The following is a 24,768-nucleotide window of genomic DNA, read 5'->3' as shown; positions in this document are numbered from 1 at the left end:
AGAAATCTTATTACATAAAAAATCATATTCCATTCAAAAATTGGAAGTGATCTTCTTTTTAATGTCTCCATTTAGAAAAAAAACAACATGACTAAAATACGTCCTCCTCAAAATTGAAAAATTTTTGTTTGAAACTTCTTTTTATTGTTGAATGCAAGCGAGTTGTTCAGATGGCTTTAAATACCTCACCCGTATATTTCGAGGTACATTATTAAATAAATATTTTTAAATATTTTTTATTTTAAAAATATTGAATTTTAAATGAAAGCAGAAAATATATAAACAATTTGTTGTATGGATAATACTTCTCTCCTAAAGTTGAGAGTCTTTTAAAGCTGAAACATTTTTTGATGACACTATCCAACAAGAAATGGTTTATTAAATTGTCGAATTAACATTAAAATGATGATAATGTCGATTTGAAACTGACTTGACATCTAATTGACAGTCATTTTGCTGGACAATTATTTCAAATTTACTTAAATGTAATTTTTAAAAGGACACCATATATGTTTTTTGTATCATGAGCATTTTACGTATCATCATTTTACGCATTTTATGATTCAGTCTAATTTAAATATACAAGATAAAATTAAAATAAATACTTTTTGATGATAATAACATTTATTTAGTTAATCAATATTTTTTTATGAGTTTATTAACTACAATTAGTATAATACCTTTCGAAGAAATGTAATTTTTAAGAATTTGTTAAAAGAATTTTTGTATGAAATGTCTAAAAATTTATATTATACAGTTTTAAACATTTCATAAGAGATTTATATATTGTAAAACACTATTATAAAAAATAATTATTAAAAAGGTTATTAAAATGTAACTTGATTATATATTTTATTTTTCGTACTTATATGTCAACATTCTTCCTTAAATATAAGATCTGACTTTGAATACGGACATAAGACGTGAACCATCATTTGTGAGAAAAATGGATAAATAGTTAAAAAAGAAAAGTCTCTAAATTGAAATGTTTCCAAGTGTAACTCTTAAATAATTCTATCTTATAATAGAAAAGTAAGTAAAAATTATTTTCAGTCAAACGTCGTTATCATGGAAAAATATTTCTTTAATTCTTATAATTTCGTCAAATCTAATAAGCACTATAGCTAAATGTATAGTTACCACGTATATTTACTTGGTCATTGTATTTGTGTTTTCCTGGCTTTATTTTTCAGTTTTTCATTATAGAGAACACTTTTTCGATTAGTACTTATTAAAACGAACTTCTTCAAAGATAACGTGATTTAACGATGATTTAAGATAAAGTAATTCCAGTTTTAATTCCAGTTTATATTCTTCTGCAATGTATCAGTTCTTTAGGTATATTTTAAATATTATTTTATTGTTAGCATTTCAAAATTCGAACATTAAATCCATTTGAAATAATGTATTATAACTTTTCTTATGTTAAGTAACTATGTTGAATTCCTATTACTGTGTCTGTTCCTATTAGTGTGTTTTTGTATTTAAATAAGCCAAAAGAAAAATGGTACAAATCAGTAAGAAAATTAACATGTTACAATATAGGAAATCAACATATTACATTCGCTATTGCTCACATTATGGTTTTACAATTTGTAGTGTGATTGTATGATTCACTTACTACTCAAGTCTTACGTCTTAAGTTTTTCTATGTATTATGTATCTATCTATGTATCTACCTTTATAATAGTATATGTATAATACATATTCTATCTACCTTTATTATAAGTTCTAATTGTTGTAAATGTCAGATTTCTGCCATTTTTTACTACGAATGCTTTCCATGAAAAGTTAGGGAGAAGCTTAAATTAAGTTCAATTAATTTTAATTATTCTCAAGTGTAATCCGTCTTTCGGTGTTAATAAGAGTGTCTTAGGATTGTTTACGTAAGGTATTGAAGTTTTCTCGCAAATCTCAAATTTGTAATTCCGTAGTGCTTTTATAAGTCCAATTTTACTTTGGTAAACACCGAAACGTGCACCTGAAAATAAAAAATGAAAATAAAATCATAATATAAAATAGCTCAAAGTTCTCAAATAAAAATATTTTAGAATAAAAAGAAATAGAAAGTGATATTTATTTAATTTTATCAATACAAAAGTGATATTTATTTAATTTTATATTAAATTTATTTAATTTTACCAATACAATTCCTTGGCCCGTCCCCGAAAGGTAGATAAGTCATCGGATGCCTACTTTGCACAGCATCATCACAAAATCTTTCTGGATCAAAGACATCTGGCTTTGGATAAATATCTGAATCTCGCTGAATCGCGTAAATAGGAATCCATACTTGTTGATTTTTCGGTATGCTAACTTTGGTACCATCAAAAGTATAACTCGACATAGATTGTCTCTGAAGAAATGTCACTGGCGGATATTTTCGTAAGGTTTCTGTATGCATTAAGAATAGTGTTACATTATAAAAATATATTTTTAAAAAACTATGATTAAATTGAAAAAGGTTATTACAAATGAGATAAAAATATTATATATGTATACATATAATTATATATTGGAACTTCACTGAAAAGAACAATACGTATAGGCATATTAAATTTATAAGTATTGAAAAACTATTAATAACAATTAGATTAAAGTTTATTAGCAATAAAGTTATATTGTCAAAAAGATAGAAAAGAAAATAAAAAAGATAAAAGCATATTTATACTTTCTTATTTAATTTTTTCTTTAAATGACGTACCTCTAAAAACTTTATCTAAATAATCCATTTTTTTTACATTATCGTATGTTAAATTGTCACCATGTTTTGCATAGACTTCATTAATTTCTTTACGTAGACTATTTTGTATTTTCTCATTTAGTGCTAATTCGTAAAGCGCATGGCTAATAGTAGACGAGGAAGTTTCGAAGCCAGCAACGAAAAATACGAATGCTTGAGCAGTTAGTAAACTATCTGTCAAATCTGAAATGTCGTTTTTTCTTATAAATAAATCTTATAAATAAAATTTAATTTTCATTCAATTACATAAATTAATTACTTAACAATTTATACATATATGTATAGAAGGAAAATGTATAACTTTGAAAATAATAAATACAATTTTTATTGTATATAAATTGTTGATAAGTAATTTATGTAAAATAATAATTGCTAACTTTTCTAAAATGCAGCTATAATAAAAAAGTGATTATAGTCAAATTAAAATTAATTAATTACATTTTGATGTTTTTATTTGTAAAATTATTTCATTATTTGTATAAATTAATGTAATTTTTCCATGTAAGAAATTGTCTTATATCGGAAAAAAGCAACATACCTAGCAAACACAAAGTTACACATAAGATACATTTATGTTAGTTGTAATTTCTTACTCAATAATATAACTGTAATATAACATGTGTCTGTAACGTCCGGCTATCAAAACTCATTAGCTGATGACCCGGCTTAAGAGTACATACAAGAGTAGATATAATAAATCACGTAACGAAAGTAGATATAATAAATCACATAAGGTTATAAGATACCGAATACAATCAGTATCACGAGCATCCAAGCCATGATATCCACGCGCTCACATCGTGAACGTCGTGGAATGTCTTATGCGGCGAGAGCTATATCAATTTATTAAAATATAATTGTAGCATAACAAAACACAAATCCTTTTACATAAATAAATCTATTTCATATGCGTTCATTTTATCTTAAAACCAGTAATTAATTTATATTATAAATCGTATAGAATGATAAGTCGTATGTAAAAAATATATATAAAGATCTTTATATCGTAATAATTGACACACGAATGATTAAACAAAATTAATTGCGAGTTTAATATTTATAAAATTCGCGCTTCGCGCTAGCTACACTTATAACTATTATATATTATATTTTCATATATTATATTTCAACAGTTATTATGTTGTTCTCTTGATATTTATAAATTTCGCACGTTGCTATTTCCACATTCAGATAATTGTCTACAAATCACGAGAGAATCTCAATTTATTAATTGACAAAGAGAATTTCATAGCATATCTATAAGTAACAACAATCATTCAAGTTTTATTCATTAAACTTGCTAAAGAGTCATTCGTCTAGTATTTCGTTTTTACACTGATCTCAATTGAATATCGCGTAACATTATATCTTATGATGATGGATAATTTCAAAAAGAGTTATGAGCTGTCTAAGATTATCAAGATCGAGGCAGTAAACATTAAAATAAATAAATTAATTGAATTAGATATTACTTTAACAGCACAAAGTCTCTAAATCGACTCTGAGTCGATTATAGCTTCTAGACGTCTAAAAAATGGACGTCCGTAAATCGACTTTAGACGACTTGGAGACGTCTCTAAGTCATACAAATCCCACTTTAAAGACGACTGTAAGCCGACTTTAAGTCAACTATTCTAGGCTGTGGTTCAATTCATGCCCATAACGCTCATGAACAGCATTCATCCCTGTTTAACTATAGTTCAACAACAAGGACAAAATGATTCCACATTTAAGCTTTGTGAGCGTAAATCGCACTAGATGTCCTAAAGTCGATATTCATCGGAAGGACATCTGTACAAAGTCGACTCTAAAGGTTTGACTTAGCAAAGTCAACTTACAATCGACGTATCGATGTTTATACTGTTAGTAGATGCGTAAATCATTTCAGTATTCTTTCTTTTCATATCAAGACTTTGAGCGACGTGCGCGGGTATCCTTTCTAAGCGGGTATCCGACGAGTGTTGACAGAGTCCCGAAAGTGAAGCAAAGCACGTCAAACAATAGCTGCGTTCAGCTCAACAGTTGAGTAAGCGCTCGCTGTTATTGGTGTAGTCTTTTAGAACATCCAATCAGCATTTTAGATCTGGAAGAATATATCAATAGCAACGAGCGCTCACTCAATTGTTGAGTCCGCTGAACGCAGTCATTAACATTCTTACAAGCCAGATATCTAGGCAGACTGCCCGGAGTCAAAGTTTCAGCGATGTTCATATACTCGCGAAAAGCAAGTCTCATCCGGACGAAACAGTGTCACATTACAGTTATATTGTTGAGTAAATAAATAAAGAGTAACAGATACATATGTTACATGTAACTTAGTGTTTGCTGGATATATGTATATACATATAAGATCACGTAAGTACATACCAAAATTATCACCCAATTTATCTGGATGTTTCTTTAATTCGCGTAACATATCAATAAAATCATTCCTAGTAATATTATTCACTTCTCTGTAATTTATGGTCTCCACGATGACTCGTGTGAAGAATTTGGTAATTTCTGTTTGCGGTAAAATATAACCGAGCATTTCGTACAGCCGCGGAAAAGATTCTCTCAGTCTTAATCGTAATATATTTGTCCATGTCGGAATTAATATTTTCCTTCCCATCTTGCGAAATTCGCTGTCCTCGTTTGACAATGCGTTCATATCGATACCAAAAGCACAGGTACCGATTACATCAGTCGCATATTTGGCCATCAACTCGCGGCATTCTACTGGTTCATTCCTGCTCGTTATCTTTTCCATGTACAGGATCAGGTGATCAGCACATTCTGATATTAAAGAAAACATTTCCTTTAATTTACCGGATGTAAAAACAGGTGACAACCGCATTCTTAACGGTCGCCATCTCTTTGGCTCCAAAGTGAAAAGATGTTGCGACAATGGCTCGACCTGCAATATGTGACAGAAACAAAACATAAATCAAATAAATTTAACTCAAAATTAATTTTTATTAGTTTAGTTTTTTTTACAAAACTAATTTAAAAGAATTTGATTAAGATTTTTAAAGGTAATACAAATAAAAAATAGAATAAAAAACGGACAATTAAGAGCATTAATATGCGGTGATTGGTTTATGATATTCGCATCAATTCGCGTATTAATGCTCTTAATTGCTCGTTTTTTATTCTATTTTTTATTTGTGTTAATATTTCAAGAGCCAATTTGAATTAGTTTTAAAGGTAAATCTCACTATTTTTAATAAGTCTCGCGTCATTCAAAGTAGAATTAAGTATACCTACGTGATGCGCTGTGTATTCCGTTTATTCTTTGTTCTTATATTACTTTGTATATTCTTGTAGTGATGTTTAGTGTATTCTCACCTTTTTAAGATTAGGAAATCCTCTGTCAGCAAAGTTGGAGAAATCTTTGATAAGAATATTCTTAATTAAATCTAGATCTTTTACAATAAGAATAGGTGTCTTCCTGGCAAATGCCCCAATCAATGGTTCATTTTTGTAAGTGTTATATATTTCTTTTACATAATCACCCACAAATTTTTTATTGAGTATAACATCTTTAAAATTACCAAGTCCCGGTATTGGTCGTGGACCGGGAACGCCACGTGACTTCCAAAAGTCAAAAGTCGATGTAAGAAAATAATAAATAGCAAGAACAACGGCGGCAATGCCACATAATATTTCAAAGGATTCCATTATCCAACAATCGTTGATCGATTATTATGAATAATCTTTACTGAAAAAAAGAGAAAAGATATTCTGTTGTATAAAGCTCCTCGTCTTAAGGTATATATAGAAAAAGATAGTTAAATTTGATATAAATGTACATGATAAAATATATATGTGTAAGTTAAATTTTTGATGAAATTTTATCGATATTAAAACAATTGAGAAATCACTTTTTCTCTCAATTTTCGATTACCGGAACACATAATAATATTAATCACAATAACTATAATAGTATATATAGCTAGAACATCTTTTAGGCGAAGTAAATAAACAATATTAATCCTCCGCGAACCAGAGTGTGACATATCCCAGCAAAAGGAATTTCTATAACTTCTTAAGAAGTTACCACGTACATGGTTTCGTGCAACTGGAGACTGCGTTGTTATCAATCATACTAAATTATAGCATATTTATTATGAAACATGAGATATATTCACATATGAGCTATGTTGATTTTTTATCTGGTTCGCGAAGGATTAAGTAAAGATAGACCAATGAAATTAAAGTAAGCATGAAAGGAAAATGCAATTTTTGGTCAAAGTCAGGGTCGAAGGTTTCTGCCGCCTCTAGCCAGTTAATTTTTGCTGTCCCCCCTTCAACTGAGGAACAACCACGTCGGCGAAACGAGTACTAAAAAAAGGGTCATCTGCAGGGATTGAGGAACCGTAAAATTATTTTCTTTAACATAAGAATGAATTTTCAATGCAAAAATGGAAATAAGAGAAACAATTCTCAATGATCTCAACAAATGCTATCCAGGACATATTCTTGAACAAGAAGTTTTAGCCGTCGGTCGAATACCTTGTAATACTAATGCCGGCGATAGGTATACTGTAACTTTCAAGTCTTATAACTCAAACAATATTTTATGAAAAATAACTTTATTGCAATGTTTTGAAAAGTTCTTAATACCAGCTATTAGATTCTGGAATAAAAAGTAGGATCTGCCGCTTTAAAAATCGATGTGACCTGACTTTGGCGACGCCACACAAAATCAAACTGTTAAGATCAGTAAATAGATTTTTTTAACCCGACTTTTGTCTGAAGCATTTTTCTATAAAACTTATCTTTTTTGAGATATTCAAGTGTCTCGACCTTTTTGGAACATCCTGTATACGTTTTTTTGATTCAATGCGTTGAAGTGAGTAGAAGCTATAATAAGAGCATATTGGAGCATGCCTTTAGTGATCAATGAAAAATTTTCTCAATCTTTCACGTGACAAAAAATGGTTATTTTTTTAAAACTTCTTTTCACAAAATGCCACCCTCTTAAATTTGCTACCCCTAGACTATAATTTAGGTTTTAGTTCTAATATGACACTGGTCAAGGTAGGTCACTGATCTTCATGCCTAATATTTTTTGTGAATTTATAGTTTGAACTGGAAATTGTATAAATTCACAAGAAATATTAAATACGAAAAATCACCTTGACCGGAAATGGCGTTTTTCACTCATATATATTTATTTCTGTACCTTTCATCCCAGGAAAAAATATTTTATATATAATTATATATATATTTATTGTATAATTATATTTAAATTTATATATAAAATTATATTAAATTATATAGAATTTATAATTATACAATATATAAAATATTTTTTCCTTAACGTGCATAAAAAAATAGAAATAATAAAAATAGAAATAATCTCGAAATGTTTATCCGAGAAACAGTGCTAGAATTAATATTAACACTTATGCGCAATACGTTACATCATCAAAGAAGATAATTAAGAAAATTGAAAGAAAAACAACAGTATAGACAATTATTTTTCAATATAGCATGCTGAAATGCGTAGATATTACGTCATGATACAATGCAAATTACTTGTATCTTGAAAATTAAAAGTAAAATTCAATTTATCGCTCGTTATAAATAAAATTTACCGAAAAATACAATTTAATTTTTCTCAGATTTTTCCATCGATGTATTTTTATTGTATAGGATGTCCGGAAAATCAAGATTAATATTTTGGGAAGTAATTCGGGAGCCAAAAAGGAGAAAAAAAAATTATATAAACATAGGTCCGGAAATAAGTTCCGAGTTATAACTTTTATGTTAAAAAATTGAAATTTATTTTTCATTATTACAATCATAATGTTTTAAGTCAGCAATATTATTGGGCGCATTTCTGTAAATTATTGACTTTACGTGACTCCATAGATAAAAATCAAGTGGATTTGTATCTGGTGATCTTGGGGATCAAGTAATCGGACCTACATGTCCTCCATCTCCATTTTGATTGAAAATAATCTCTGGCTAATAATATTGCGGACTTAAGACAAAGAATAATCTATGAATTCGAAGAAATAAGGAGAGATCCAAATATTTTTCGAAAAGTTCGGAATTTCTTTGATAGAAGAATAAAGACCTACATTCGTGCTGAAGGTAGTCATTTTGAACATTTAATTTAATTTCTATTATATTTAACCTGTTCATGTTTATCTAAAAATAATGCGGTAATTACAAATATCGTATTTAATAATAAAATACCATATGTTCTTTTGCTTTAAAATTTAAAACTATCCTTGATCTTGAGCAATACTCTTTTAGCAGTAAGATGGAAATAAAATATGAAAATACAGATACAGATATATCAATGTTCCTTTAATTTTGCTTACAATTTTTCCGTGCATATAATGCAGGAATAATTGAATGCACACACATATAACACACATATGCATTGTTAAGATATTGAGAGGCTCGTTAAAAACACATTATTGCAATGCTCCAACGCAACACTCTATTTATATTGCATAATACGACTCCGACAAAATACTTGAGAAATAAAGTAATATTATCAATACAATTTGATATCATTTTATTATTCATCACGCAGTCAAAAGAAAAAATTATATCTTTAAATTATATCAGAAAATTAATTCTTTTCGTTTTTCCAATCTGCTTCATCTTGGTAAGCGACTTCTTTGTCTGATAATAAAAAGTCGACCTGTGATGAAGCGATTTATTTCATACTTAGCAAAATAAAATTACAGAATTTACTTTTCTTCCTTCTGAAATTATCAATTTGGTATTGATATATTAGGTGTTGGAATTAATTCGTAGCGTTTTACAAGTGATGGGAAGTACTTTCATTAATGTATTTTTTAATGCTCATGTGAAATAAATAACATTCTTTCATTAAAAAACGCTACGAATTAATTCCAACACCTAATATAATGGACATACCTAATTGCAGATGACAATACAATGTAACTGCGCACCGGCGATATTGCCGCGTAACACTGAGTGTCAGCTTGTAAGTAAACTATTATCGTATTATAGCTTGCAACAGTGTATAACTTCAGATAATACTAACCGCAGTTGCCTGGATCATGCGAAATTATATAAAGAGGAGATACGAGTTAGTACTGAATCACGATGAATTGTGAAATATCCGAGAGTTATCTCTTTCAATTGCCATGACTTTGCAAATATTAATAAAAAAATTTGAATCGATTAAAAACATTCAATGTAAAAACATTCTTATCCCATCATTGAATGTAAAAACATTCAATGATGAGACTAATGAGAGCAAATATCGCAGTAATTAAAGCGAAAAACAATGTATATATTTTAATAATTTATCTTAAAAATTTTTTAATGTTTTAGCAACACTTTGAATCATGTTCAGCAAATAATTCTTCTACTAGTTTAGTAACAAATTAATGATCTTACAATCATAGATAATTCAGGAAAAATCGTTTCAAAGCCAAAAGAGAGAGAGAGAGAGAGAGAGAGAGAGAGAGAGAGAGAGAGAGAAGTTTCCCGCTACTTTAATAATTAAAAATCTTATTAAAGATTTTTTTTAATGCATAGTGAGAATTTACTACAAGTGACCGACTGAGAATACATTTGTATAATGAGAATACTATACATTTATATACATTTGTATATAATGTATAACGTATAAAAGAATCAATTGAATCTTTCCTTTCCTTCCACTTCAAAAAGAAGAATTTTGATTTATTGATTCTCTTATACACTATGTGTTATGCGTTATGTAAAAATCTATGGCTGTTTTCAGAACGCGCTTATAACAATGTTAGTGAACTAACATGCTATACTTTACGCATATTATAGAAATTCGAAAATAAATACGCGCTTTTATCGATAAAAGCGTGTTTTGAATAAGTACTTGTGTCACCCTACTGAAAAAAATCATGTCACAACGTTATATAATTATGTAATTAAAACATGTAAATCACGTTGTTACGTCTAATGTTGTGGTTGAGATTTTCTCTGTTTTTGAGTCAATGTATTTAAACAATTTACTCGGAGACCGGAGATTAAATTGTGCAGTTCACTGAGAAGTACCGGATAATTTAGAGGAAGGGTAATCTTGATTTGAAATAAGGGCCGATTTAATTTGGAATCTCAATCTCTTTTCTCTTTGTCTTCGTCCGCCTTTGGTAAGTATGGAGGTAATGCAAAAAAAAAAAGAATTATAATGTTCCGGAGAACCGTCGTAAATGGAGGCCACGCTATTGGCAGCGACAGTCGCAACAACCCCTCAGATATTCATATATGTATATGTACTTGTATGTAACCGATTAAAGATTTAGAGATTCTGTCGATAGATTCGATTCAATATTTTCGTTTATTGAAATAAGTAAATGCTATAAGTAAAACAATGAAAAAGAAAAGTGAGATTCTGATGGAGCGCGAGGATAGTTCTCATCTTGATTGTATAACTGTAACTGTAGCTGTAACTATAACTAAGTAACTCTAACTGACTGACTGTCTGAATATAATCGACTGTTTCTGTCTTGACAACTCCTTTTATATTCTGAAAATGAATGTGGGAGTGTTCTTTCAGAATCAATCGACACTCCTCAAAATTTGGTAGAACCTATACTCGCGCTTTCCTTGAGATAAGGCAGCAAGGCTCCGCGTAAGACCTACTCCCTACTCTACAAATTTATTCTTAATAAGTAATAGTTGAGTTTTAACAATTTGTAGTAATAAAAATTTTCCTTAATATCTTTTATGCGAGGCGAATTCACTACATTCATGTTTAAAATTAATTTAACTTTATTAGAAAAAGAAAAAGGGGAAAAAAAAGATATTCGTTCTCGCATTCAGGAAGATTTCTATTTTACTGCTAATTACTTAAACGCTATAAAAAAAGATATTCGTTAAACGCTAATATAATATACATTATTATTAATGTTAATGAAATTATTAATGTTAATAGAATTTTCGGTTTCGAAATAAAGGGAAATATTAACCTAGCGATAAGATAAAAAGTAAAGTATAAATCGTATATCAATGAAGAATATCTATAAAGAATAAGAGGATTTTATCGGGATGTAACAGTCTCTTAATTTCGTCTGTAAAAATTCGAAACTGAAAAATGAGTCTACTAGCCCCAGCCTCTCTTACTTCAGAAATAATATTTAAATATATGTTTAATTGATATTTAAATAATATTTAAATTTATTATGTCGACATTAAGTATTAATTTGTCGATATTAAGCATTATTTAAGTATATCAAATATATATATTTAAATATAATTTTTAAAGTATTAGAAACAGCTGAAAAACCTTTTTCAATAATATTTTAAAAATTTCTGTAACATTTCATCAATCTTTTAACAAAGTTTCATATGCAAGAATCGCGGACAGAGCTATTCCAGAGTTGTCTCAGAAATGTTGCAGACATATTTTGCAATTTCTATAAAATGTTTCACTTTTCAGTTGAAAAATTTCTGAGATATTTCTGAAAACTTTTGGTGCTGTATGGGCGTTTTGGAACATTTCAGCAAAATTGCTGAAAATTTGTTAAAATTTCATTGAAAGTGAATTTTTCAGCTAACATATTAAAAAATCGTTAAAATTTCTTTGAAATTTTGCTGAAATTTCTCTGAAATTTTTACTGAAATTTCTCTGAAATTTTGTCGAAATTTTGCTAAAAATGAATTTTTCAGCTAAAAATCGTTGAAATTAAACTGAAAATTTTCTAAAATACTAAAATTTTGCTGAAAAGTGTTCCAAAACGTGAAATAATTTCAGCGAAATTTTTCTACCAGCTATATACCGATAAACATATCTATAAAACTAAGTACTTAAGATAAATCATAAAATTAATATTATCAGTTTTAATTAATATTATCAAATTCCCTCTCAATTCAGCGCATAAATCAGTTTCATTTTTTCTGTTCGCGCGCTATCAAATTGGGTCTCCTTATCTCATGGATGTATTCTACATACTACTAACTTATTTGCGATTATAGGTTATAGGTTACATTTCACTTATCTTTTTTGTTTATTCCAATAATTCAATAGGCAATTATATTTTCTGTGTACAATAAAAATGAATTATTTTTAACTATTTTTCTTGATCGGTTTATGTAAATAAACAAATTCCCGGAAAAAAATGTTTTATATATAATTATATAAAAATATATTAGGTGTTGGAATTAATTCGTAGCGTTTTTAATGAAAGAATGTTATTTATTTCACATGAGCATTAAAAAATACATTAATGAAAGTACTTCCCATCACTTGTAAAACGCTACGAATTAATTCCAACACCTAATATATAATTTTATAATTATTATATTATTATATTTATATGTAATTATATATAAGCTTACATATAAAATTATTGTTGAGAAAATCCTTCGTAAAAATTAGAAGGCGGAAATGTACGAATTATCGCCATGCCATCATAACGATTTGCCCAATAATCGTCATGGGTATGTCCCACAAATCGTCATACGTGTTTAACTATCGCATACACGAACGATGGAATGATTCAGATATATATATATATATATATATATATTATAATTATATATTTTATAATTTTTGATAAAATATGTAATATATATTAGATCATTTAAAAAGTATCCGCGGTTTTTTGTTCAATTTTTGAATGAAAAAACCGCGGATATTTTTTAAATGACCCAATATAATAGTTAGTGTCGTTCGTACGCAGTAACGAGCATGTTTATCGATTACTTTCCAACTTTTTTGTTCTTGAAATTAACGCTTTAATGTAATTTTTTCATTTGTTATCTCGGAAAATTACTAAAAGAAAAATGACTCGCTGTGTCTGATACTGACTGGCTAACATTATCAGGAGCCGGAGTTCTTGAATTATTTTTATAGTAATGTTTGCGATATGATGCTCTGTAAGCATAGTGAGCGTCCTTATATTTGCTGAATAATTAATTATAATCTTAAAGTTTGATAAATTAGTTCTTCATTCATATTCTATTTTACGATATATATTTCCTAATTTCTTTTCTTTTCGCACCGCACCAGTTGCATGTAAGCGCTATACTCAGTTACACTACATCAGAGTAGTGCACACCATGATGTATACTACATCATTATTGCGCTAAAATCCTATTCCCGCTTGATTTCTATTTTCAAATTTTAAATGTCTCTTTGAGACGGTGTAGCAAAATCCCACTTTGTGCATAAAATTTGCATTACACCGTAGCCACGGAAACAGTACACCGAATGAGTTCACCAACCATGGAAACACGGTACATTGTCTGAATGTTGCACTAGTGGGCGAACATAGCAGCCAAGAGAAAACGCTATTATATTTATTGTATTTAATGTATATGTATCATATGCAATTTTCTCTCTCTCTCTTTCTCTCTCTCTCTCTCTCTCTCTCTCTTTCTCTCAAAAATTAAAAAAAAATTGTATATCAAAATATAAATTATTTGAGCATTATATCCTTGATGAAAATTTTTTTTTAATTTTTATTGCGAATTGGAACATTTTTCAGAAATATTTAGAAATATTCGGATATCATCTACATCTTCTCTTAGAATTTTGTATATAAGTGAATTCTGAAATATTTTAATCCTATAATTTTTAAAAAGTATTTTAAAATTTTTTAAATTTTATAACATTTCACTAGAAATTATACTTACAAGAAATCTTAAGCTGGCGTCCCATGGAGCGGAAATTTATAGTGGAACGGAACAGCGCAACTAATCACAACTCTGCAGTCATTACTTTGCTTTCTTTTCTGCGATTGTGATTGGTCTCGCTATTCCATTCCGTTGTAAATTTCCGTTCATGAAATACCGGCCTTACGATATTTCAATTAGTATATATGAAAAATTCTGAGAAAAGATGTAAATTTTCTGAAAAGTATTCCAATTTGCATAAAAAATATGAGAAAGTTATAAAGTATATAGAAATTTTGAAAAATTATAAAAATAACTGTGAAAAATTATATGAATAATTCTAGAAAAAATTTCATCAAGGATGGACATTATGTAATATAATTATATAAAATAAAAATAATTAAAATGAAACATTTTTTACGATTTCAATAAATAACAATTATATTGTATTTACAAAATCATTTATTAACCCTTGAGATAATTTAAATAAAAGTTAGTATATCGATTTTAACAGTAAACACTGAACGATAAGTTTTTTAAACCTTTGTCTTTATCTGCTTATTGTAGGTTTGTATATATAAACACATACATGTATTGAAAGAAGGAAAGTAGCAGCAAAAATGATAATGTCATAAGGAATTATTTCTGTATTTATTTCAATTCATATTCTCAAATGTACTTGACCTTTTATTTCTTTCGTTTTTCTCGAATCTTTAGGATACATTTTTCTAATTGTTGTTCGTTATAAGCCATGACAATACTAAAAGAAAGGCACATAGACATACCGTCTAGAATTCACAATATTCTTTGAACTTCTGCATTAACCTCAGGTATGTATTTAAAATATTGTTATGCGCGTATGTATATTTAAAAGTTAAATCTTTTCTGGAAAATACCGTTCTACTAAATTATGTTTTCGACATTGAAATTGACTAGAGCGATTTCGCGCATATTGTCAATTAGATTATAAGTTAGAAATAATTTACCATTAATACTCGTTATAAAACTAACATTTATTTTATGTATTTTGAAACGTAGAAATTGAATTCATACGGATCATTAAAGGAAAGATATTGGACGAATATAAAAAAATGAGGGATCGAATCATCTTATAATTAAAAGGCTGACTAGACTTGCTGATTGCAAAATTGAAGGCTGATAACTATTTACAAGAATTATATAGATTTATGTCAGTGTAATCTACTAAAAATGAATTCGTCTAAATCAAATAGTGAAAAAATCAATGAAATCACACGAAGCAATGATTGTCCATTTTTACGCACATTAGTAACAATATTGAAAAATTATTCCGAACGACTGCCTTTTTTGTTTGAGGTACAGTTTTTAAAGGAATTCTCCTTGACTGAAGTTATTCCCTTAGTGTCATGCCAACCAAGAATGATTATTGAAAGCATGATGAAGATTCATGCAGAATGCACGACAGCTATTTTAAATAACCCTGATTATCTAATTAAGCTTGTTTATAAGTACAATTCTGACGAAAAAGAAGAAGAATACGTTTTTTCCAATAACATGCCATTTTATATTGATGTCATAACTATATGTTTTTTGAGTAATGTGAAAATGACTAAAGTTGATCACGTCCAGTCTGCAATGAAGGAGTTAATCGCAATTATGAGAAATAAATATCATATATCTGATACGAATAATTTTGATCCACTAATAATTACTGAAATTAAAATATTATTCTCTTATCCAATTGTATCTCTACATGTGCTGTATTATACCAATAATGGCATTAAATCTTCTGCTTGTAAAATATTACGTAAATGGAAACTCAATAATATCTTTTGTTTACCGTGGTTAGCTTTAATTATCCCCGTAATAGAGTCAGAATTTAAAATCCCACTTGCATTGCTTCTTGCCATAACTGTTGTATTAGATAAAAATAACAAACCTTCTTACGTATTGTATCAACGAATTCTTACGTTATATACTTCCAAAGTATTCCCTAAACGTTTAAAACTAGCGGTATGCAAACATTTGGGTATTATATATAAGAAAGAAAAAATATATAGATTTGCTCCATATTTTACTAAACTTCGTAAAAAAGCTATAAAGTTAATATCGTCTGTTAAAGTAAATGATAAAAGCGTAAGATATATGCTTCGTCAAATATAGACATGTTCAATTATTCTCTATTGCTGAAAAAAATTAATAACATCCCGAGAAAGAAATATATATAATTATATATAATTATATGTAATAATATACAAAAATTTTTTCTTAATTACAATTGTATTTTGCTTTAGATTAAGCTTTTAATTCTTTAAAGAGCAATTTATTACAAGAAAATGTATACGATGTCCATTAAAAAATAATATTAACATAGAAAACATGCACACATATATATATATATATATATATACTTTGATTAGCTTGTTAAATAAAATTTTAAATAATATCTATTACTTTAAAATTTTTTTAGTTGAAAGTAGAAAATATATAAATGATTTGTTGCACGCACAATACTTCTCTCCTATAAAATTGAGAATCTTTTGAAGCTGAAATGTTTTTTATGATACTACTAACAAAAATTGATTTATTAAATTGATTATGAGTTAATGCCAAAATTAGTTAAGTAATTTTTGAAATGATATCATATATGTTTACATTATAAGTATTACTTTATGATTTATCTAATTCTTTTATGATTTAATCTAATTTAAAGATGCAAGCTAAAAATGAAAAAAAAAAACACTTTTTAATAACAGCATCATTATAGAATCATTATAGAAATGCTTAATGTCAAATTTTTTAAATAATTTTATTGACTACAATTAATGTAATAAATATCCTTTGAAGAATAAAATTTTTAAGATAAGTAAACAGCTTATTTGTGATATAAGATTTTTATTAAAATTTTGTATGAATTTTGTATCTAAATATTTATACTGTACAGTATTAAATATTTATTTTGACAAGAGATTTATATTGTAAAACGCTATTATATAAAATAATTATCTAAAATATATATTATAATTATCTAAAAAAATTATTAAAATCATATTTTATTATTTGTGCGTATGTCAACATTCTTCCTTAAAGCCGCAGCACAGACTTTTGCATAATGCATAAGCGAATCAACTAATCAGAATCTTTCCTTTCCTCCCATTCCATAGAAAAGAAGGATTTCGATTGATTGATTCTCTTATGCACTATGTATTATGCGTTATGCGAGAGTCTGTGCTACGACCATTACTCAAATTAGTTTAAGAAGTGAGGTATATTTGTAAGAAAAATAAATAACTAGTTAAAGAAGGAAAGTCTCTAAATTGAAATGTTTCCAAGTGTAACTCTTAAATGATTCTATCTTTACTTATATGTATATCTTAACCCTTTGCGTTACATAGTGTATCTTTAGATGGCATAACTATCTCAGTTTTTATATGCTTTTTTGTATATAATAATTGATATATATTATGTATTTAGTATCATTATATTCCTAAGACAACTAAAAACTAGAATGGCTGAACATAAAAATAATTTTAACAGAACAAAATCCATTCATTCTGTGATGACAGAACACAGGACGCTTCACAATCACAATTTTAATTGAGACAACGTTGAAATATTAGCTATTAAGCAAAATTATAATAAACAAATTGTCTCCGAAATGATAAACATAAAAAGAACGAAGAATTAATTTAAAAACAGATACTGAACTATTGAATCCTTGTTTTCTGACTGATCACTGATTATTCACATTAAATGACAAACAAATTTGATTTTAGTCGTTCAATGTTCATTTTACTGCGAGACTCGCAACTATCAACATCGTTGCTCTAATTTTATTTTATTGACGTTTTTTAATTTTATTTTATTGATGTATTATAACACACTCCAATTTTTATATTATATACATGTTCAAATGCTAATTACTTATGGATTTTTGTTATATCTTTATGCGTTCCTAAAATAACTCTTTATATCAATTTATTTTCCGTTTTTTATTATTCAACATATTATAATTACAGTCGAACCTCCGTAAAATTAACCTCCTTTTATTTTAATCTTCGTAAAAGTCATGCTTAATATAACAATCGAGCACATATGTCGCGTATTTACTTTTACGGAAGTTAGTCCCGACAAGTTACTTTTATAGAGGTTTGATTTATATTTGAATATTATATTTGAGTTTTTAATTTCTTGAGACCATCCAACTCACCAACTGGCCATGGAAAAATATATGGAGAATAGCCAATTCACGCACACATTAGTCATGAAATATAACACACGAAATGTATTCGCTGATAAAGGCTTGAAGTTAGCCGAAACGTGTGTCATTTAGTTGTTAAAATATATTATTTGGACTAAAAACGAGTTTAATCACTTATAGCATCGATTTCTAATCGCCCAATTTTATTTATCATTTAATTATTATTAAAACTTTTAAATTATTATAAAATAGAATGATTCATATAGCTGAGAATGATAAATTATTGATGGACTTAGTATTTAATTTTGTTGTATTTTCATATAAATGTACATGTTCCTTTGTATGTGTGAAAAATAATGAAAGAAGGTCACTGATACTGATATGCCACTTCGTTTTAGAACAATATTTCTTAAACAAAAGATAAAAAAAATAAAACTGTACAAACATAAATTCAAATTAGCCAACAAAAATCCAACTTGTTAAAGGATGACATTTTGATTTTATTTGCATTAAAACTTATATAATTTAGTACTTGGCTCTTTCAAAACAGGTAATAACTTTTTCAAAACTACGTAGTTTTAAAAGAGCTGAATTTCTTGTTTACGAAAAATGGTGTGATTAAATCTTATAATGTATGACTAAATATTATTTTTCTGTTAAATGATCTTATAGACAAATAAGTACACTTAAAGAAAGCGATTACACATTTTGTTTAACACTAGATTAAATTTTTTTTTCAATATTTTGAAAAGAAAATAGCTCTTTCATGCCTACTCTCTTCTATCCTTAGATTACTTAGGATTTCTTATTAGATTACCTAAGATTACCTAGAGAACACTAAAGATGATTTAGATTTATCAAAAATTACCTTGGATTACACAAAATTTCGTTTAAATTGCCGTTGAATTACCTAGCCCTTGTACAAAATTACCTCCGTGACCAATCCCCCTATTGTAAATTATAAAACACCTCTGAAGCTCATATTATAAATTACATATTTTTACTTTTACACATTATTCAATAAATTTTTTTATAACTTTAAAGATACAACCGGTCAAAGGAACACTATGTTCCCCTACACACACGAAAGAATATATACTTAAGACAAAAACTGTTTATCATTGCAGTAACTCATGTATATAATTTAGATATCGAAAATTCTATACCACAACCAGAAACAATTTCTCGAAATGACGTATTTTCAAGGAACTATTTATGACTGATATAGTCTGTATTATACTTACGCAAAATAATGGCATAATTAATATGTTATCATTACTATATACATAGATTTTGCAAACGTATAACATACAACAGTAAATATCCGTTTTTCAACTAGTAATCTTCGTAATATATATCAGATAAATATTTTAAAAATCAAAATGTTTAACATGTGAATGTTCAACATATTTTAATGTGTGAATAATTTCTCTTTATTTCTTATGGTTTATATCAGAAAATCAAGGAAAGAAAGACACTGAAAGGAATCCCTATAACGATGGCTTCTTTAAAATATGTTGTAAGATTTTCAGTAATTGTTATTTAACTGTTGTTGCAATTTCTGCACATTAATACTGTCAAAATTTGTTAAAAAAGTTCCTTTATCTTTATAATTTCTTGGAGTTTCCTTACAACTTATTCCTATCTTCGAAATATTCTCTTTCTTAATATCTATAATTAATACTTGATATCCCTTTCTCAATCGATCCAGGAGAAGAGTATTTCGAAAGGTATTTTCAATATGTCTGAATAAATTGCAAGTGAGATTCAAAAAATTATAAAGGCTAAATTCAAAAATTTTTTGTATATAGCCCTGGTACTTCGAAATAATTATGATCTGTATGCTAAAAATTTCAGGTTGTATTTTCCTTATTAATGAAAATAATACTAGCGCATTATTATGCTGAATCTATGACAGTTCCAGATAAGCAAGCAACAGAAAGATGTATGTTATAATATCTAATAAATATGTATGTATTTACAGTAAAAAATGCATCAACTATTAATATTGATTTACTTTACAGATACATTTAATAAAAAAGCAGTGCAAGGAGAAAATGAAGGAAGTGCATCCAACAGAAATGGAGGAATTGAACTAAATAAAGCGGATGAATAAGGCTATGAACAAAGATATCCTGAAGAAGGACTCTTTGAAAGAGGACGTTTGAAAAAGATAATAAAAAGGTACCAATATCTAAATCGTTATGAACATTAAAAAGGGTATAAAGAATTTTAATAATCATACAATATTACAAATTAATCCATAATATATTATTATTCTCTATAAATTAAATATGAATCTCTATAAATTAAATATTCGATTCATCGCAGTAGTATAGTTAAAATGAGAAACGCAATAATATAAACGGATAATAATATGCAGTTATTAGATGAGGCCAGATGAATGTTTTATCGAGAAACGGAAATTGCTCGCAAATGGTTGAACGACCGATTGTTGGAAATTTCTTGATGTTCTAATAATCAAATTGATAAATTAGTTAAAATATATGAGTATTAATAAAGCTAAACAAGCAAACCGTCACTCTCATAAAAAGGCTTACCGCAAAGATCTTATCATTATGTTTCGCATGATGTTAAAATGCTTCCCAATTATTTTTATCGTCAGTGTGATTATATGATCAGTGTGATAAATATACCGATGAAATAAAGTCGTCAGAGAGTAAAATATATCAAGATATTGTAAATATAAATCTTAATCAAGAAGTAGAATAAAAAATGAATAATTGACACGACAGACAAACACTAACTGAGAGAAAAATAATAGTTGGAAAATAATAATTTTTTGTAACACTTGACTGGACAATTCATCATAACTAAAGCTTGATAAAATAACTGATACGACTTAAAACAAAAATAAAAAATAAGTTCCAGTAACTTATTTAAATAAAATATAAAATTGCAAGAGTCAGTAAAATAACTGATGCGACATATTTGCAATAAAAAATATAAAATAGATTTCAAACATTTATTTAAAATATAAAATGAGAAATAGAGCCCGAAAATGCATTTATTTATTTAAAATATAGAAATAATTGATCTTTTATTTTAAGTAAATCCTCTAAGGTTATTTCTTTTCTTATTTTAAATAAAAATAGATTTCGAAAACTTACTTAAAATATAAAATAGGAAATATATATTTTAAGTAGTAAATACAATAGTTCCAAATAGTAAATACAAAATATTTTAATAATTTTATTTATTTGAATATATGAATCCTCCAGCAAAATTAGCAGTAACAATATAGCAATATTGCAGCGATATTGCTGCAAATTCTATGCTGTATGGATACATTTATAAATATAACATTTCAGTTTTTTTATAGCTGCAGCCTAAATAATTAATACTTAATAATATTAACTCTCCTTGAACTATGGAAGATGAAAATTTCATGAATCATTGATATATCTCACACGCACACACACACACACACACACACACACACACACACACACACACATACACACACGCGCACACATATGGTATATACTTCATCATAAATATACTATAATTTAAGTACTCACCGTCACTTTTACCGACGAATCAGTAACATAATTGATACAATAAAATTGTATAAGGAAAGATTCAGTACCAACTTTATGATAGGCCGATATTCATAGTCGAGTCTTACATTTAAGACTGTCTTAAGTACAATCTTAGGATGTCGTAAGTCAATCCGAGGACTGTTATACTAAAAAATAATAATGTTATACTAAAATCTTAAAACATTATATTTAAGACAGTTTTAAAATAAAAACGGATTATAAATACCGTCTCATGTTTAACGTTTCACAGTTGTACTTTGTTGTCACTTTAAACCTTATGAACATCCACAGATAGAGAGGGCAGAGATTTAGAGAGAGACACCGTTCAATTGCACACACCAATTGCCATGTTATCCCTTCTACTATGATACTGCCAAATCCAGGACACTTCTCGCGCTATAACGCTACACTTTGTCTTAGCATTGAGACATTACCGTGCCTTCTGATAGTTACTTTAATAATATAATTTATCATAGACATAAACTAAAATATCATAGCAAGGATATTCATATAATGTGTTAAATTTTGATTTATAGGGCCGATGTAGAAAAGGCGAAGAGGAAAATGGAAAGCGATCTGAAACTGACGCAGGAAACCATTGCCTATCTCAAGAGAAATAAGAAGGAAATCGATCCATCAAAGATCAACCAACGCAAAGATAACGAATCGCTAATGAAGGAATTGCAGAAAAAGATTCAGGAACTGCAGAGCCGAATCGAGGAACTTGAAGAAGAGGTGTGTATAACAAAATAAATCAAGAAAAAAAAACATTTTCCTAAAATTTTTAGTCTAAAAAAGGAAAAAAGAAATATTTTAATCAATTATTTTTAAATTATTTTTAAATTGATAGTCTTGTCTTAATTATCAAATTAACAATATATCAATAATAAATTGATTAAAAGTTCAGAATCAATCAAAGAATATTAAATAGAATTCGATAAAGTGTGTTTATTATTGTCTCTTATAATAATTACAATGAGTGCTTTCCAGCAAGGACACAATCAGACACAGTGTAACACAGTGAATCATTACATCCTTGTTGTTTGCCTACGTTAAACAAAGATGAAACGAGTTCACTGTGTTATATAGTATTTGTATCCTTGCTGGAAAGCATCTTATATATTATAACTGATGAAAACGATGATGTGATTTTCTTTTCCTAGGTCGAAGCAGAAAATAAAAAAGAAGAATAAGTTTGACCATTTTACATAATTTTTAATATTGTTTCTTTCTCACAGCATATTTATTAAAGAATCATTGGTTATTTTTGTTCACGAATAATTCAATTATATAATATAGAAGAGATAAAATTACTAAATTATATATTTATTATCCTCTCGCATTATGTCTGACGATTGACTTCAAAAAAATCAAATTAAAAGTTAATAGTTATCGATAAAATTGTAACTAAATTAAGTTAAAAAGTTAAGAGTCTAAAATGTAACTAAGTTAAGTTAAAATTAATTAACTTTTTAACTTACCTTTTTAACTTAGCATTATCCAACTCTGCAAATATCACCCTCAATCCCTAAAAACGACCCCTAATTAATCTATAATAGTACAACACCTTAAAACAATAAATTATTCGAACATTTTAACTGATTAGGTTTCTCTGATTTTGTTGCTTGCGTTGTTGTTGATTTACAATGAATCCGATTTTGTTACTTTACATTTCACTCCTGAGAATCACCCCTAGCCACTGCTGAGCGAAGATTCAGAATGGATCATTTAGTTGAATTAATTAACATATTAAAAATTTTAAGCACAACTTTATACGTGAATACATCAAATATGAACGCCAAGATCAAATTTTGGATGTTAAATAATACATTATATATTCTTTTATTAAAACAATTTATTCCAGATATAATTGTGAGCCGATAACATTCGGTTTCAACACAATCGGGCGTAGGAGATTATTAGCGTTTCAGAATAATTGTGTTGAAACCGAATGTTATCGGCGAGAAATTCTTCAATCGGGGATGGTGATATTAGATGAAACAGAGGAAAGACTGAATAGGAAGAAGTCATCGAAGAAGTCTGAGGACAGATCGGAGACAGAGGAGTAAGAAATTTCTAGTAATGGCGATAGAATCGAGGCTGGAGGTTGAACGACTGTAGTCTGTTCTTGGGCTGATGCCTGAATTAGCAGAGATTGTTTTCAAGAGTTTTCCGCAGTGTTAGAGTGGACACGGGCGGTGAGTCGCTAGGTGACAGTAACGAAAGGAGGAAGAACTGCACGAACGCACTAAAAATTTGGTCGTCTTTAAAGAGGGACCACACAAGAAAAGGAAGGACCACCCAGCGTACTGCAGTGAAATCAAAAACTTACTACTTCGCGATAGCGATGTATAGGAAGCCAGAGAGAACGTCGGAGAGAATGTAGTATGGGAAAGTGTTATCTTTAATTTTATGACCTTAATATTTATAAAAAAACGCACGTGCAGTGCGTCAAGAAAGTGTATCGAGGCTTGATCGTTAAAAAGTATCTTGGCGTCCAGTGATCTTACGCTTCCAGTGACATATTTATTATTATTTTAGCAGTGTCCGAGGGACACAAACTCGATGTCCTTTTGGTCCCGCCGCTTGTACACGTGCACCGATTTTTAGTTTATCTCGGAGCGACATTTACGAGAAGATACTGGATTCTTCGTTTTAATTTTTAGTGGAAAAGAAAATTTTTAGTCTTCTCTAAGCTATAACACTCA

General features: G+C 28.2%; 2 protein-coding genes across 8 annotated transcripts; one reads left to right on the top strand and one right to left on the bottom strand.

The window, feature by feature from the left end:
* Window positions 1-605: 605 nt before the first annotated feature.
* Window positions 606-19,569, bottom strand: LOC105149776 (cytochrome P450 6A1). 2 transcript variants are annotated; one of them, XM_087411037.1, is made up of 6 exons: window positions 19,366-19,569; window positions 6,071-6,443; window positions 5,111-5,639; window positions 2,705-2,926; window positions 2,143-2,394; window positions 606-1,981 (listed from the first exon to the last, which is right to left on the bottom strand). In XM_087411037.1, exons 2-6 carry the CDS (start codon window positions 6,401-6,403, stop codon window positions 1,815-1,817), a joined length of 1,503 nt encoding a protein of 500 aa, XP_087267163.1. In that variant the 5' UTR covers window positions 6,404-6,443; window positions 19,366-19,569; the 3' UTR covers window positions 606-1,814. The 2 variants fall into 2 exon arrangements, with proteins under 2 accessions (XP_087267163.1, XP_011060730.2); XM_011062428.2 differs by lacking the exon at window positions 19,366-19,569 and adding an exon at window positions 9,629-9,774.
* LOC105149777 (uncharacterized) lies at window positions 4,841-24,738 on the top strand. Of its 6 annotated transcripts, none has more exons than XM_087411042.1 (8): window positions 4,841-5,098; window positions 15,035-15,147; window positions 15,356-15,652; window positions 19,954-20,016; window positions 20,355-20,442; window positions 20,522-20,681; window positions 22,597-22,795; window positions 23,224-24,738. In XM_087411042.1, the coding sequence occupies exons 3-6, from the start codon at window positions 15,527-15,529 to the stop codon at window positions 20,611-20,613; spliced, it is 369 nt and encodes a 122-aa protein (XP_087267168.1). In that variant the 5' UTR covers window positions 4,841-5,098; window positions 15,035-15,147; window positions 15,356-15,526; the 3' UTR covers window positions 20,614-20,681; window positions 22,597-22,795; window positions 23,224-24,738. The 6 variants fall into 6 exon arrangements, 5 of the variants coding, with proteins under 5 accessions (XP_087267168.1, XP_087267169.1, XP_087267171.1 ...); XR_015546609.1 differs by lacking the exon at window positions 4,841-5,098 and adding an exon at window positions 9,716-9,803; XM_087411044.1 differs by lacking the exon at window positions 15,356-15,652 and having other exon boundaries at window positions 4,844-5,098.
* The last annotated feature ends 30 nt before the right edge of the window (window positions 24,739-24,768 follow it).

This window comes from Acromyrmex echinatior, chromosome 11 (genome assembly GCF_024713525.1).
Source record: "Acromyrmex echinatior isolate Ae372 chromosome 11, ASM2471352v2, whole genome shotgun sequence".
Lineage (NCBI taxonomy): Eukaryota > Metazoa > Arthropoda > Insecta > Hymenoptera > Formicidae > Acromyrmex > Acromyrmex echinatior.
The sequence above is the reverse complement of the archived record's forward strand: the minus strand, read 5'-3'. Positions and strand labels throughout refer to the sequence as shown.

Coding starts and splice junctions, on each gene's coding strand:
- LOC105149776 (XM_087411037.1), bottom strand. CDS start 6,403: ATGGAATCCTTTGAAATATTATGTGGCATTGCCGCCGTTGTTCTTGCT. Junction 5,640..6,070: donor GATTTCCTAATCTTAAAAAG/GTGAGAATACAC, acceptor CACATATTGCAG/GTCGAGCCATTGTCGCAACA. Junction 2,927..5,110: donor TAAATTGGGTGATAATTTTG/GTATGTACTTAC, acceptor ACGACATTTCAG/ATTTGACAGATAGTTTACTA.
- LOC105149777 (XM_087411041.1), top strand. CDS start 9,639: ATGACAATACAATGTAACTGCGCACCGGCGATATTGCCGCGTAACACT. Junction 9,804..19,953: donor TATATAAAGAGGAGATACGA/GTTAGTACTGAA, acceptor GGTTTATATCAG/AAAATCAAGGAAAGAAAGAC. Junction 20,443..20,521: donor TAAGCAAGCAACAGAAAGAT/GTATGTTATAAT, acceptor TTTACTTTACAG/ATACATTTAATAAAAAAGCA.